A 13,317-nucleotide genomic window follows, 5' to 3' on the forward strand; every position below is an offset into this window, starting at 1 on the left:
CAAAAATTAATGAAGTTTTCTCATTTTTCATAAAAGTTTAAGTTACATGCAGACTTATTGTACTAGCAGGTTTTTTCAGCAAAATAAAATTCTAAAAAATACAGCTCATATTGCTTTAACAAAATTTGTAACATGTCTATTAATGATTATATTTACCTTTACAGAATTATTGGCCCTAGTCAGCAGCTAAATATTGAAATTAATGCTGAGTTGGCAAAAAAGTCCAAAGATCTTGTGAAGAAGTAGTAAGTGTCAAATGAAAGCATGACATAAAATTTATGTTTTTACAGTCATCTTTGTTTTTTGTACTGTATAGATTAAAGCTCAGACTATTATTCAGGATTGTTTGTGAAGCTGAATGTATATATTGTAACCGTATTACATTTGACTGTGTAATTCTTTTTATAAATTTTTTGCGGAAAGCCGCTTCTGTCAAATCAAGAACAACGCTAAAGGCTATTCCTGTGTGTTTAAGAATAGGCACATTCAGAAGTATGCCAATTCAAATCCACGCTATTTTGTTGAAAAATAATTTTCCGCTAAATATCGTATATGCTAAATATAATAAGTTTACAGTATCTGGGGTATGTTACCCTTGCAAAGATTAAATGGGCATCAGACTGTGAGGACGTGTATTCATATACAGAAAAAATGTTAAGTTCATGGAGTAACAATTCGCATTTCTCTTGTAGTTCTTTCAAGTCTATGAAGAAGCCCAAGGAGGATTTTAACCCGATCTTGATGCACTTCAGTAAGCAGCAGGAGGGCGAGTACCAGCACAGACCGGACCCCTCCTTCAAGCTGGGCCTAATCTGTGCACTGTTCATGTTCATCGGAGTCGTGGTGGTGCAAGCTATCATGTCAACCAGGTAAAAACAGCCAAACAAGGAGGGATCATGTTAAGTTTATCAATTCAAATCATTCATATAAATCAGTGTTATAAATGTAATAGAATGTAAGGACAACAAACATCAGTTGATTAATAAATATTTTACTTATGTAAGACTACCTTAGATTCATTTATCCACTTCCTTTTGATATATTATTACACTTCTATGAGCTAAAAAATTTTCATGAAGTTTTGATTTAGAAAAAGTATATATTTTAAGTATGATAAACTTGAATATGGATTGAGCTGTTTTAGATCAATTTTAGTAATTTTCTTCCCTAGAGATGCCTTATACATTGTCAGTATTGTGTGCGGTTGTGCTGTTTTTGGATTGGTTATCACATGCAGTTTCTTTGCAGAATGTTTAGTAAGTATCTTGTATCCTGTATATTTGTAAAGCCTATTAGGATTTAACATCTCTTGCACTGAGGGAAGTCTTGTCTTTTGAGATACATACATGTACAGCTGATGTACTCAAGGAAAATGAATTTAATTGTATTGGAAGTAATTATATTGTTGTTATAGTTGATAAGGTATAAAGAATATCCCGAAAAAATTTCTAAGAAGGAATGAGTATAATAAATGCAAATGGTAAAGAATCAAAATCCAATGATTTAAGAGAATACACCATGCAATCAAGTGCAAATTAAGCTTGTTATGGTAATGTGTACATGTATTGATAAAATACAATGATATATCATTGAATTTCTGTCTCTGGTAACGGTATTTGCGAAAAATTAGAACAATAATGCCAACAAAATTTAAAGCTTTTAGGTTAAATAGATAAATAATATCACATTGCAGTATAAATGTTCATTTCGTGGAATAAGAGTATATGTTTTATTCACAGACACCTGTGAAAGGCAGCCCATTGACCAATCGACTGCTAGTATTGGCCTGTTATGTGACCAACAGCTTGGCCGCCCGGATCTGTGTTGCCTCCCTGTGTGTGTTTTGTGTTTTCTTCACCTCTATTGTGCCTGTGGTAGGTCAAACCATAATATTTTTTTGCATAAAACTGTAGAATCAGCATAACCTTTGTGGACCATCATGCACCCAGATACCAATCACCCACAAAATCATGCGTGGTTCTTTGTTATAGCGTAAGGAATTAAAAAAAATCATTGCAGTCAGGTTTAGGCTAACTGGTGCATGCTCTGATATTTGAACATCAGCATCATGGGATTTAGCAAAAGACCACCTCAGTAACTCTCTGTTTATTGAGGGAATTGAATGAATTTCAATGCATACATTGCCTTAAGCGAGACAGCGGAGTTGCTGTATTAGATCAATGAGATTAGCACTGATGGGCTAGCTGCTGTTTAGTGTTTCCATTAGTAAAGGGAAGACCAACGCAATCCCCGCTCTGTATTCTGTTGTTGTGAGAGAGGCTTGCTTTTTGTACAATATAAGATGAACAAGATCTAGAACTATTATTATATGCAGGTAAAAATCAATAAAGTCCACTGCAGGCATAAATTAATTTTCTTTATGGAACTTTTTTGAGGACTTTCATTCAATCTTATTAAGTGCTCTTTGTACTTGATGTAAATTAATTGATCTGGTTTCTTTGCTCATTTATTAGTTTTCAACTGTTGTTAATGCAAACAGTTCTTGGAGAAATTATGTGAACTACTGTCAATGAAATTGCATTCTTTGATCCAATCCCTTTTCAAATATGTAAAATATTGATTAGGAAATGTTTCTACATAAACTGAAAGAGATTAAAATGAGAGAAATTTAACTGATAGGTCAAATGTCAATAATACATGTATTAACTATTAAGTAAGACTACTGAACAAGATCTAAAGTATACGGTTTAATTGCAATTTTGCTATTTTTTATTTTTGACAGATAAGTAACCAGTCTCCTCCAGAAGACAGGAGTGCCGTCAACAATACAAAGGTTTTGGTAAGAATTTCTTCAGAGAAACACATGGAGAAGTCGTTTGTGTTCTTCTTAGGTGTAACTTACGGTAAAGGTATTATATTTGGTGTGTCCAATATTTGGCAGAGAATGATTTTTCAACAAATTATGTTAGAGCGGATTTTATTTAGCGCATTTCTTAATGTAGTACCTATATTTTATTTATCTACAGATATAGTTGACATTTTGCGATGTACTTGATTTAGTGGACGCTGTTTTCCACTAAAAAGGCTTAATAGAATACACTGTCAGCAAAATATAATACATTTACAGTAATAGTCTGAATAAGCATCAAAATGAATTTAAATTTTACTTTTGTATCTTTATAACTTTGAACATATCTTTATAATATCTGTGCTTTGATTTTAATGTAATGAATTCAAAACTACATGTATATGAACTTGAATTTATAATTGTACAGTTACAATAATGTATCTTGGAGTTCAGATTGAGTAAACTATAATGAATGAAATTTATTTTTGACACAGTACTGGGCACACAGTAGTCTATTTGGAATGGTGACTACCAGCCTCTTTCTACAGATCAGCCTCACTTTCAAGGTCATTTTGACCATCTGTGTTGTTATTGGTTACAACCTAGCTTTCCATTTTACCGAAGTATTCCAAGTTGAAATGTTTATAAGGTAAGGTTTATTTAGTACTCAGTTGGGTTGATAATAAAAGAAGAGGGAAAGAGATGGGCATATTCACATAATGTATTTCTGGATGCTCTCAGAAGCTTTTTATTACGTATCTTCATGAACTAGGATTTTCTCTACACAGAAACAGTATTGAGCCTCTCGACATTGCCACAGGGATGACTGTGTATCTGGCTGTTTTTGTGCTGACTTTGATTTTCCATGACAGACAGGTATTAATATATCTTAGTGAATTAATTAATTTCTTGCTGGAGTCAACCTCCTCTGGATTAAACATTTTTAGCTCACCAAAGCTTTTCTGGTCAAACTTTGTCCATTGTTTTTGTGGTCGATGGTGATAACTTTTACCATTTTATTGCATCTTCAAAACCACTGGGCCAATACTAACCAAACTTGGCACATGATATGCTTTTATAATAGGTGTTATTAATCATCTTTGCACTATCTTCACAAACCAAGGGGTGGCAAAGATGGTTATGAAGTCTATTAAAAGATAGCTTCTTCCCAGTCATTCCTCTTAATATTAATTCTCTAGCAATATCAGCTCTTGGATTGATATTCTTTTGTATAGAACCATTTTAACAAGACCTTGGACTTTCAGTAGGGCATAGCTATCTATTCCTTGCATCAAAACAAGTTAGAAATGATGCGGTTTTAAGTGAAATATGCACCGATTGTGTAGTCTTAGCTCAAAATCCAGACAAATCTTGTTGATTTCAAAGAGCCATGGCTGAGTGGCTAGCAAAGAAATAGACAGGCCTACGTCATGTTTGCTGTTTGACACAACTACCCAAAGTCCAAGCTCCTGTTAAAATGGTTCTATTTAATGTTGATCGTAAGTCATGAAACATGATATTTATGTTGAAATTGCAGGTTGAATATGCCAACAGATTGGATTTTCTTTGGAGAAGAGAATTCCAATCGGAGACTGAGAAGGTCCGGAGTACTGCGGAGCAGAACAAGAAGCTTCTGGAGAACATCCTGCCTTCCCATGTAGCCGACTATTTCCTAAGTGGAAACCGAAGCAAAAATGTTAGTGTACTGCTCTCAGTGGGTTTGCACATTCAAATTTTTGCTCATAATTGTGCTTTTAGTATCAAATTTGCACATTATCCATATCAGTCATACCAGTCTTTGAAGATCTTTTACAACTGACAAGCTTATATGGAATAGAATATATATGATATAAGATTCTCATTGACAAATACTGCTAATATGACCATACCTAGCAGATTTTTATCTCATATTGACCAACACGGCATATTTCTGAACATGGTGGGTCTGTTTGGTAGTGTTAGGTGAATACAGTAAAACACGGTTAAAGCGAACACACTTATAATGAATTGACGCTTACAGCGAAGTGATTTTTACTCCCTGTGACTATATTACATGTTGTAAACTTGACGGATATAATGAATTACGCTTATAATGAAGCAAAATAGCCCATCCCTGGCGCTTCGTTATAACCGTGTTTTACTGTATTTGTCATTATTGATACGCCTCTATGTAATGGAGGGTGAACAGGATTGATATCGAAGGAAAAACTATCCAGCCATTTTAGCTAGGGGTTAATATGCCATCAAAGCATTGCAGCCTACAATGCCATGTTTATTAAGAAGAGTTTTTGCTACTTTTGTTCACATTTGAAGACTTTTCATCTAAAGCAGGGGTGCTTTAGGTTTACTTTAATCAATTTGTTAAAAATCTGAATAGGGAAAGCAACCCTTATCCATTATTTATGTTTTATTCTCAGTTCAAAACAAATGAATACCAGTATGAAATGCATGACAAGAATATAAAATTTCAGTAAAAAAAAAATCATGTGATGTCTGTTTTCAAAATTTGTTATTTTTTTTAATTGCAGGAATTATATAGTGAATCCTATGACAATATTTGTGTTATGTTTGCATCGATTCCTAACTTCAAAGACTTCTACCATCAGAATGCATCAAACAAAAATGGGATAGAATGCATAAGGGTCCTCAATGAAATCCTAGTGGATTTTGATCAGGTAAGCATTCTGCACTTCGATGTCTCTTTGTCAAACAAAATCATATCTTTGTCATTAAGCTGTATGTTTTCATCGATATATCCGTTCTCTTCATTTCACCCAACCTTGTACGAATCAAGGTGTTAAGTTCCTGTATAATATGTTTTATGTTCCCGATTGCCCATCAAAAAATGAAAACTTCCTGATATTAATAAACTCTATTGTCAATATCCATTTTCAGGTTTGTTTACTCTCTGTGACTTTTACTCATTTTTTTGAAAAATTAGACTGCAAGATTCAATAGTAGTCCACAAAAGTTTGATCGATTCCTTTCAAACATAAAAAAGATTTATTTCCTGATCAACATCTCGATCCTTTTCAAATGTCAAACACAAAATTGAATTATATTAATGGTTAGACTGCTACACTTAGTATATTAGGAGGCACATATATTGTAGCTAGTGCATGTACTCATTTTGTTAATCTGTTTTTCATTTTAGGAACAAAATTTTAAAAATTTAAATCAAAAGGGAACCTTAATTTCCTGTTTTAAACAGTTAGAGCATAAAAAGTTGCTCTTAATTGTGTCATATTTACACTTGTACAAAAAATAATTTAGATTCAGAAGTGACAGCTATGTACTTTCTTTTGTATTCTGGGTTCAAGAAAATCAGTTGACTTTAGCAAGGATGTGTAATGATTCATTTGAAAAATCAAGAGAGACTTATTAATAAATTATTTTCTTCAGAAAAATTTCTTGCAACTGTAATATATAGATATGCTTCAACTTAGGAGCTGGATTCACTTAAAAACTTTCTAAAATCATTCATAAAAATGAAATAAATTTGAAAGATAGTACAGTATAGATTGGTTTAAAAAAGTTAAACCTTTTCTTAGAAGAAAAAAAATACCAAGTAATTCTTTTTTTTTGGCAGCTCCTGTCAAAACCAGAATTTTCAAACATAGAGAAGATTAAGACAATAGGGAGTACGTACATGGCTGCGGCGGGCCTACAGCCGGGGCGTGAGAGTGGGAACCAGCACGGGGAGTGCCAGAAAAATGTCATCGGAATGACAGAGTTTGCCCTCATGATGATGGTCAAACTAGAAGAGATTAATTTCAACTCGTTCAATCAGTTCAAACTCAGAGTGGGTGAGTACAATCGTTGAGTTATTCCTCTCAGTACCCTTCTTCATCCATCTCAGTTGATGACCCACTGAAGATGAATTTTGTATGATGTTTAGCTAAATCAGTATGAAAGGGTATATATATTTTTATTAATAAGGTATCATGACCCTCTAACAAGAAAGATAACTCAGATTGGGATATAACAGGTGCTTGTTCACCCTGTAGTATGATAATAACACAAGGTATCTAGCTTCTAGCTCCCAATTCCATGAAGCACCTTCCTTTCTTAACTTTAGAATATTTTCTAATAATAAGAATAAAAATAATGCATGTAATACCAATATGTTGTGATCAACAGGAATTAACCATGGTCCAGTGATAGCTGGAGTTATAGGAGCCAGGAAGCCTCAGTATGATATTTGGGGAGACACAGTCAATGTTGCCAGTCGCATGGACAGCAGTGGGGAAGCCAGTAAAATTCAGGTAACAAAAATAGAATGGTGAAATTGAGTGGAGGAAATAATTAGGAATTCTAAAAGGAAACTATTCCAAAAAACATTACTTGTACGTACCATATATCCAATTTTTTTTTGCAGGTTCCGTTAAAAACAGCAAATATACTCATGGAAGCAGGCTTTAGATATGAATACAAAGGTTTCACCAAAGTGAAAGGCAAAGAGCCGATGCAAACCTACTTAATTCTCCCGCCGCCTGCAGACACTTGACAGTCTTGGTTGTAAACGGAGATGGTCAACTCTACTGACACTCTCATGTGTTGGTTGTGACATTAGGCTAGGTTTACAGTATCTTTAACCAGGTCCAGTAATAGTGGCCTCTCAGGGTCCTGTATTTTGTCTTAATTGTGACAAACTGTACAACTTCGGAATGGAGATGAACTACAATCAAAGAAAAACAAAGCAGATGTGATCTATGGAGAGAGAGAGAGAGAGAGAGAGAGAGAGAGAGAGAGAGAGAGAGAGAGAGAGAGAGAGCAAACATTCAAGCACAAAAACAACAAATCTGTAAAGTGGCGTTATCCATTATGGTTGTGCATGCATTTGTAAATGACTTTTCTACAAGCAAGTTGATTGAAGTACTAAACTGTAAACAAGTATCCTGGTTGTAATGTTTGTGTAGTAGACATTTTTTATACATGCCATGTGCCAATTGCCTGATATAACATGTTACTGTGATTGATACAATCAGTATAAAATTACTGAAAGGGGATGATCTCTACAATTTGAATGCCTTTTCTTACTTGAAACATGGTGTCAAATGTCCTGATATTGCAATGATATTTCTGGACTGATGAAGACATATTAAATTTGCCATCATTTCCTTTTAATTGTGTGTGTCAATGTTGTATATGTTTTATTTATACATGTACTGTAGAAACAATTTTGCACTGTGATACTTTATTGGGTATATTAAAGGAAGACTATCAGAGCATTTTTAAAAAATACTGATTTAGTCTTCTGCTTGTGTTATTTTCATGTGCCCAACTTTAAAATTTTTGAAAGGAATTTATTCTAGTACTGGTAGGTCCTTTTTATAACAAAAATTTGAATAGCAAACCTCCAATGTTGTACTGGTGGTTGTTTAATTTGTAGAACAACTAATACACGCTAGCTAGAAGATCAAACATTTCATCATGTACTGTACTTAACTTGCTGTATGCTATGTAATACAGTCATAATTATTTTTGTGTCTATTTGTATACTTTCGTAATATTTTCATATCAAATAAACATTTCTAATCATATTGTGTAAATGATTTTTTATTTCATCCCTCATTTTCCCATAGATGGGGTAAAAAAAAAATGTCAGTCCTCGAACCAAACAGAATTAGAGTTAAAGGATAAATATTAAAGGAAATAAAGTTGTGTACAACATGTAGTATGAAAACATGAAATTAATGTCTCTGCTAACAGCAACATTTAAAAAAAATATTTCCTGTTGTTTGTATACCATTTTGCACTGCACAGAACTGGGAAACAGACTGATACATCATACATTGAACATTTCCTTTTCTAGTACAAAGGAGAGATTTTTTTTTAGAAGAACCCCATTCTACTTCAGATAGTCATATGAAAAACAATTATTTAAAATAGAATTTTACAGTTCTTTTATTGAAACTTAACAGTTCATAACATACATAGACAACTATCTCATACACACATATATATCCATGTATACATAAATATCTATAATAATTCAAGTTTCTATTTCATTCATGCTAATAAAAATTGTTTTAATATATAAGATGGCCTATATAAATATAAATTCAATTTCTATTTCATGAATAAGATATTATACATGATCTCTTAATTTAAATTACAAAAGCCAATCATTTCAATTCAATGCAAAAACTCTTCACAAGTCGAAGGAAAATTTGAAATAAAGTTGATAAAAACTTCCAAACTCAAGTTGATAAACCTCCATTGTGCAATGTTAGCTTCCCAGGGCAAAAGTGATGTTTGCCATCAGATTGAACAATATGCCTAAGAACTACTCATACATGTATAATTCATGTAAAATAAATTCTGTTCCAGGGCTTTTAACAGTAGGGCTTTGTGATCGTTAGCTCTGGTCAATTGTTCTCTTGACCTTGACCCTTTGGAAGCTGACTTCCATACTGAGCATTGGTTGTAGTCAACCTATGCCAATTGAGCTCATTCATCTTTTGGTTTCATGAATTTCCTTTTAGAGGATTTTTTCTTCTGAGATTTGGGGATTTCCTCTTCAATATCCATACTATCGTTGGATTTATCAAAGGACTCATCAATTTCGGCATGTTTTCTCTTTTTTGCAAACTTTTTGGCAATTGTATGGGATAAAGACAAATACCTAAAAATCAATGAAATGTAAGATCAATCAAATGCAGAAAAAGTTGGGAATATCATAAGATGTATGGTGATTTAATTTAATTAACAATTTTTTCAAGTGGAATAATGAAAATTTCATGAAGTACTTTCTCCTTCTGACAGAGAAGATGTGTGTAACATTATACTGACATACCTGTCAGCCATTTCCTGGTCATTGACCGAGTTCTGGGCCTCTCTTGTGGCTGCTGCCTCCAGCTCTTTGTCTTTACTGTGGATTTTCATCAACTTCTGGAATCAAAGAAAGAAATCATTTGAAACATTCTAGGATATGAACCCCTGTCATAGGTGGATGTGTCCCATTGCCAGTTTGTAAGTCCTGAGTCTGGAAATGATCCCTGCCACTAACCATTCTTTCAGTGTGTATTAATTCTGATGAGAAGAAAATATAGGCTTGGGGTTTAGAAAAAGGGATTTAAAGCACTTTTAAGATAATGAGCATTAAATATAAAATATGTACCAGATACTTGGTTTGAGAAACATTTGATATTATAAAATGGAAACTTTCCCCAAAAATATAATTTAACCATTACAAGTTTTGCAAAAAATAATCAAAGCCAAAAAATTACACAAAAAAACCCCAACTTACTGAATGAAGATTCAAACTGGCTTGTGATCAGGTTTGTAAATGAATAAAACAAATGGAAAGAAGGAGGGGTTAAGAGTCCATGGTAAATTTTATAAATGCAATTCAAGTTCCTTACTTACTTCAACTTCTGGATTGCAGCCATTAAATGAGAATCTACCATACTGCAACTCCTCAATACAGGCGATGCTTCTTTCTATAACATATCTGCTTCTACAATGAGAAAGTACATGTATTGAGTGTTGTCATAATAATTTGAATATTTTGATCAGTTAATTATATGTACTAAACACAATTTAATGAAAATTAGAACTTCCATCTGCTCCCCGGCTTTGATACTTTGCTTGGAAGAAAATAAGCAATACATATACCCGTACTTTTTAGAATCTGCCTATTTGATTCAATTTCTTCGTTTAAAATGATTGACTTACATTTCCTTTCTATAATTAGACATGTCCCTTTAAAAGATTTTATCCATAGGTTTGAAAAATATGAACAAAAGATGGTTTTTATTTTCATAACTTTTCATTCAATAAAATAAAACGTCTTCTGACATTACTAGAAATGATTTATAAGATATTAATATCGTGCATTTCTTACACCAATTTTAAACGTAACAGTGTGTTACTTGCAACCAAAACAGACTTTCCAATTTCTCATGATAAATATGAAAAAAAAATTGCATAAAACAACAGAGCATATATCCTTCTATGAACAATGACATCATTTTTCAGAAATGATACTTTAACAATCCATAAAATTATGATGCAGCATATTATTCTACTTTATAATGACTTGGTGTCTATTCAGCATGCGGTATTATTACCCTGTGTACAAAAAGGACAAGGTTAATTGTACACTGGATAGGCCTATGCTAAATATTTTGTTGTATGTGATAATCAATGTTTTAAGTGATGGTGATGTCACACTTAGAATTCTTTGAATGTACAAGTATCACTCAACTTTGCACACTTGAGAGAAATTTCCTGTCTTTTCCCATGAGGACAGGAAATACATTGTATTGATGTTTACCACTGGTATTTACCAGCTAATCCTGTTAACCTGATCATTATGTACACAAAGCAAAATTGTCTAATCTCTCCTTATTGCTACTGTAATATTCTTGAGTTATCATTTGTTCTTTTGCCATTTAGACCCTATATATCATTATTGCCAGAAGAGCAACTCGACAAGAACTTACTCTTTATGTTCTGTCTCTGGTAAGTCTAGAACCCAATGTTCATCGTCTATTACTTTCTGTTTCTCTTCTTCTGATTTTTCCTTTTCAATCTGCAGGGCACTTCTCTGCATGAACTGAAAGTAAAAGAAATGAATATTGTATTCATTTATTATACTGGTTAAGCGTATAAAACATCAATATATTTGGTTTTTTTTTTTCCTAAGACAGCTTACCTTCATTTGCAAAACATTCTTGGAGAGACTAGATTTAGGGACATTAGTCATTTTGAGTTAATATAGGGGTATTTGGCTGACTTATATCGAAAAACTGTCTATTTCTCTCCACGTGCTTTGAAAGCCGATGTCTCCCGAAAGCTTTTCGGAACTTCTCTACCATATAGAGTTTTTGTTGGGCTAATCACCGAAAAAAAATAAAAATATTATTTATTCAATATGTGATAATATATTAATAATAATATTTTTTACAAAAATGTTTTTAAAATTTATTTTAATGTTGTAACCCAATAAACTCCAAGATAAAAAAATAAGATTAATTTTTTTTCTCAAATAGAAAAAAAAATCCGCCGGGCATTAGTAGATTCAGAACGTTAAAAAGCGTGGCTGAAAGAAAACGGCAAAAAGACATGCACGCCTGCAACATTTTACTATAATACTGGAGAAAAAATGCATGGTATGATGCCAGTTTTGTCTTATTTATTCCTTCGGCTTGACATTTCAATATTTAAAAGTATGCACAGTTGCCAAATACGAATGCAACAGGGTAAGCGGGGTTTCCCTGGAAAGAATTTCGAAAGCTATCGGTATCACGAATTACAGTCCACTCGTAACCAAAAACTAACTCTACTAAAACAGATTTGTAATCAAATAGCCAGAGTTAAAATTGACTTCAATTCTATTATTATGCATGCCTTCAAAGAGTGAGAATAATTTATAAAGGCTTTATTATACATTTCTCGTTACCAAAATTAAAAGTTTTATAAAAAGCTTTAAAAATAAGGTGGAATAGACCAATCCACACTTTACAAAAGTTATGTCCCTCGGCTGCCATCTTTGGGGGAAAAAACCATAGATTTCTCACAGTAGCCTTTGTGGTGTAGAGGTTTATAAATTTGACATTAAAAATCTGTTTCCGTTGTGTATTTTGATTGCTCCAAGATGGGGCAACACATATCGAAGGAATGAATTAAATTCCAAAAGATTTCATCACAGGATGCCCAAATACTTGGTTGCATAAAGAAGGAACAAGTTGGTTTTATCTTTTTGACCTTTGGGAAACAACTTTTGCAAAGTGTGGATTTGGCTATATAGTGGAAATCATTTTGAAAACAAGTGTGTAAAAGGTTATCACCAGCGTGACGTCATTAAGTAGAAATGACGTTATGAAGATTGTCTTATTTGGATAAATTGATGTTCTGTTACAAAATATAGGTGTTTTCCATTATATGGTTTTTTGACTGGGAAACATCAAGCGCAAGCTTGCTCAAATACCTGTTTTTAGTTTCATATGTATAATTATATGAACAAAAACATAAAATCGTACATAAGCAGACCTACGCCCTAAACTATCAAATGCAAAATATAAAGAGAAAATTCAAATATTTTCATTTGTTTGCAAAATTCAGGAAATAGCTCATTTAAGAGACATCATAGATAAACAGCTAATGCACAATGATGAGATTAAAGTGATAGGTATCCTCTGTATGATGATTTATGAAGATATGATTTTAATACGGCATTGTTTAAAAATTGGTTAAAATTGGGCACAGATATGTGACCATACTAGATATAGTCCTTAATTTAATTAATAATTTTTTAAAGATAAGATTGCATGTAAAAAGAAATTGTCTATCAAAATTTGAGAAAGGAAACTCTTTGGCAAACTTAAAAGAGATGAAATTCTACATTCAATTGTCTCATAATTTCTAAATTATTTGTAATTATATCAAAACCAAACCTAAACAGGTTATCTTTTATACTTACAATCCATATATTGTTTACCACAGGACCAAAGGACTACGAATCTGTTTGGGTACGACTTCACTTGATTCCGCTATCATGT

The 13,317-nt window shown here is 32.8% G+C and overlaps 4 protein-coding genes across 9 annotated transcripts in view; 2 read left to right on the forward strand and 2 right to left on the reverse strand.

The window, feature by feature from the left end:
• Positions 1-7,583, forward strand: part of LOC105336030 (adenylate cyclase type 2) — a 36,160-nt gene extending 28,577 nt beyond the window's left edge. For all 5 annotated transcript variants that reach the window (XM_020070533.3, XM_011440198.4, XM_020070534.3 and 2 more), the window contains 12 exons: positions 165-245; positions 693-869; positions 1,172-1,256; positions 1,740-1,874; positions 2,744-2,800; positions 3,304-3,458; positions 3,598-3,685; positions 4,347-4,505; positions 5,338-5,484; positions 6,399-6,615; positions 6,950-7,074; positions 7,188-7,583. In XM_020070533.3, the coding sequence (XP_019926092.3) occupies positions 165-245; positions 693-869; positions 1,172-1,256; positions 1,740-1,874; positions 2,744-2,800; positions 3,304-3,458; positions 3,598-3,685; positions 4,347-4,505; positions 5,338-5,484; positions 6,399-6,615; positions 6,950-7,074; positions 7,188-7,316 (1,555 nt within the window). In that variant the 3' untranslated portion in view covers positions 7,317-7,583. The remainder of the gene's footprint in view (positions 1-164; positions 246-692; positions 870-1,171; positions 1,257-1,739; positions 1,875-2,743; positions 2,801-3,303; positions 3,459-3,597; positions 3,686-4,346; positions 4,506-5,337; positions 5,485-6,398; positions 6,616-6,949; positions 7,075-7,187) is intronic.
• Positions 1-13,317, reverse strand: part of LOC105336028 (alanine--tRNA ligase, cytoplasmic) — a 609,144-nt gene that overhangs the window by 45,262 nt on the left and 550,565 nt on the right. The window lies entirely within an intron of this gene.
• LOC105336031 (M-phase phosphoprotein 6) lies at positions 8,711-11,631 on the reverse strand. Its single transcript, XM_011440201.4, has 5 exons — positions 11,472-11,631; positions 11,260-11,372; positions 10,181-10,271; positions 9,609-9,703; positions 8,711-9,437 (listed from the first exon to the last, which is right to left on the reverse strand). The coding sequence occupies exons 1-5, from the start codon at positions 11,520-11,522 to the stop codon at positions 9,263-9,265; spliced, it is 525 nt and encodes a 174-aa protein (XP_011438503.2). The 5' UTR covers positions 11,523-11,631; the 3' UTR covers positions 8,711-9,262.
• LOC105336033 (putative ATP-dependent RNA helicase TDRD12) overlaps positions 11,822-13,317 on the forward strand; it is a 38,370-nt gene continuing 36,874 nt past the window's right edge. For both annotated transcript variants that reach the window (XM_011440205.4, XM_011440206.4), the window contains exon 1: positions 11,822-11,928. The gene's annotated coding sequence lies outside the window, so the exon portion shown is untranslated. The remainder of the gene's footprint in view (positions 11,929-13,317) is intronic.

Source organism: Magallana gigas, chromosome 3 (assembly GCF_963853765.1).
Source record: "Magallana gigas chromosome 3, xbMagGiga1.1, whole genome shotgun sequence".
NCBI lineage: Eukaryota > Metazoa > Mollusca > Bivalvia > Ostreida > Ostreidae > Magallana > Magallana gigas.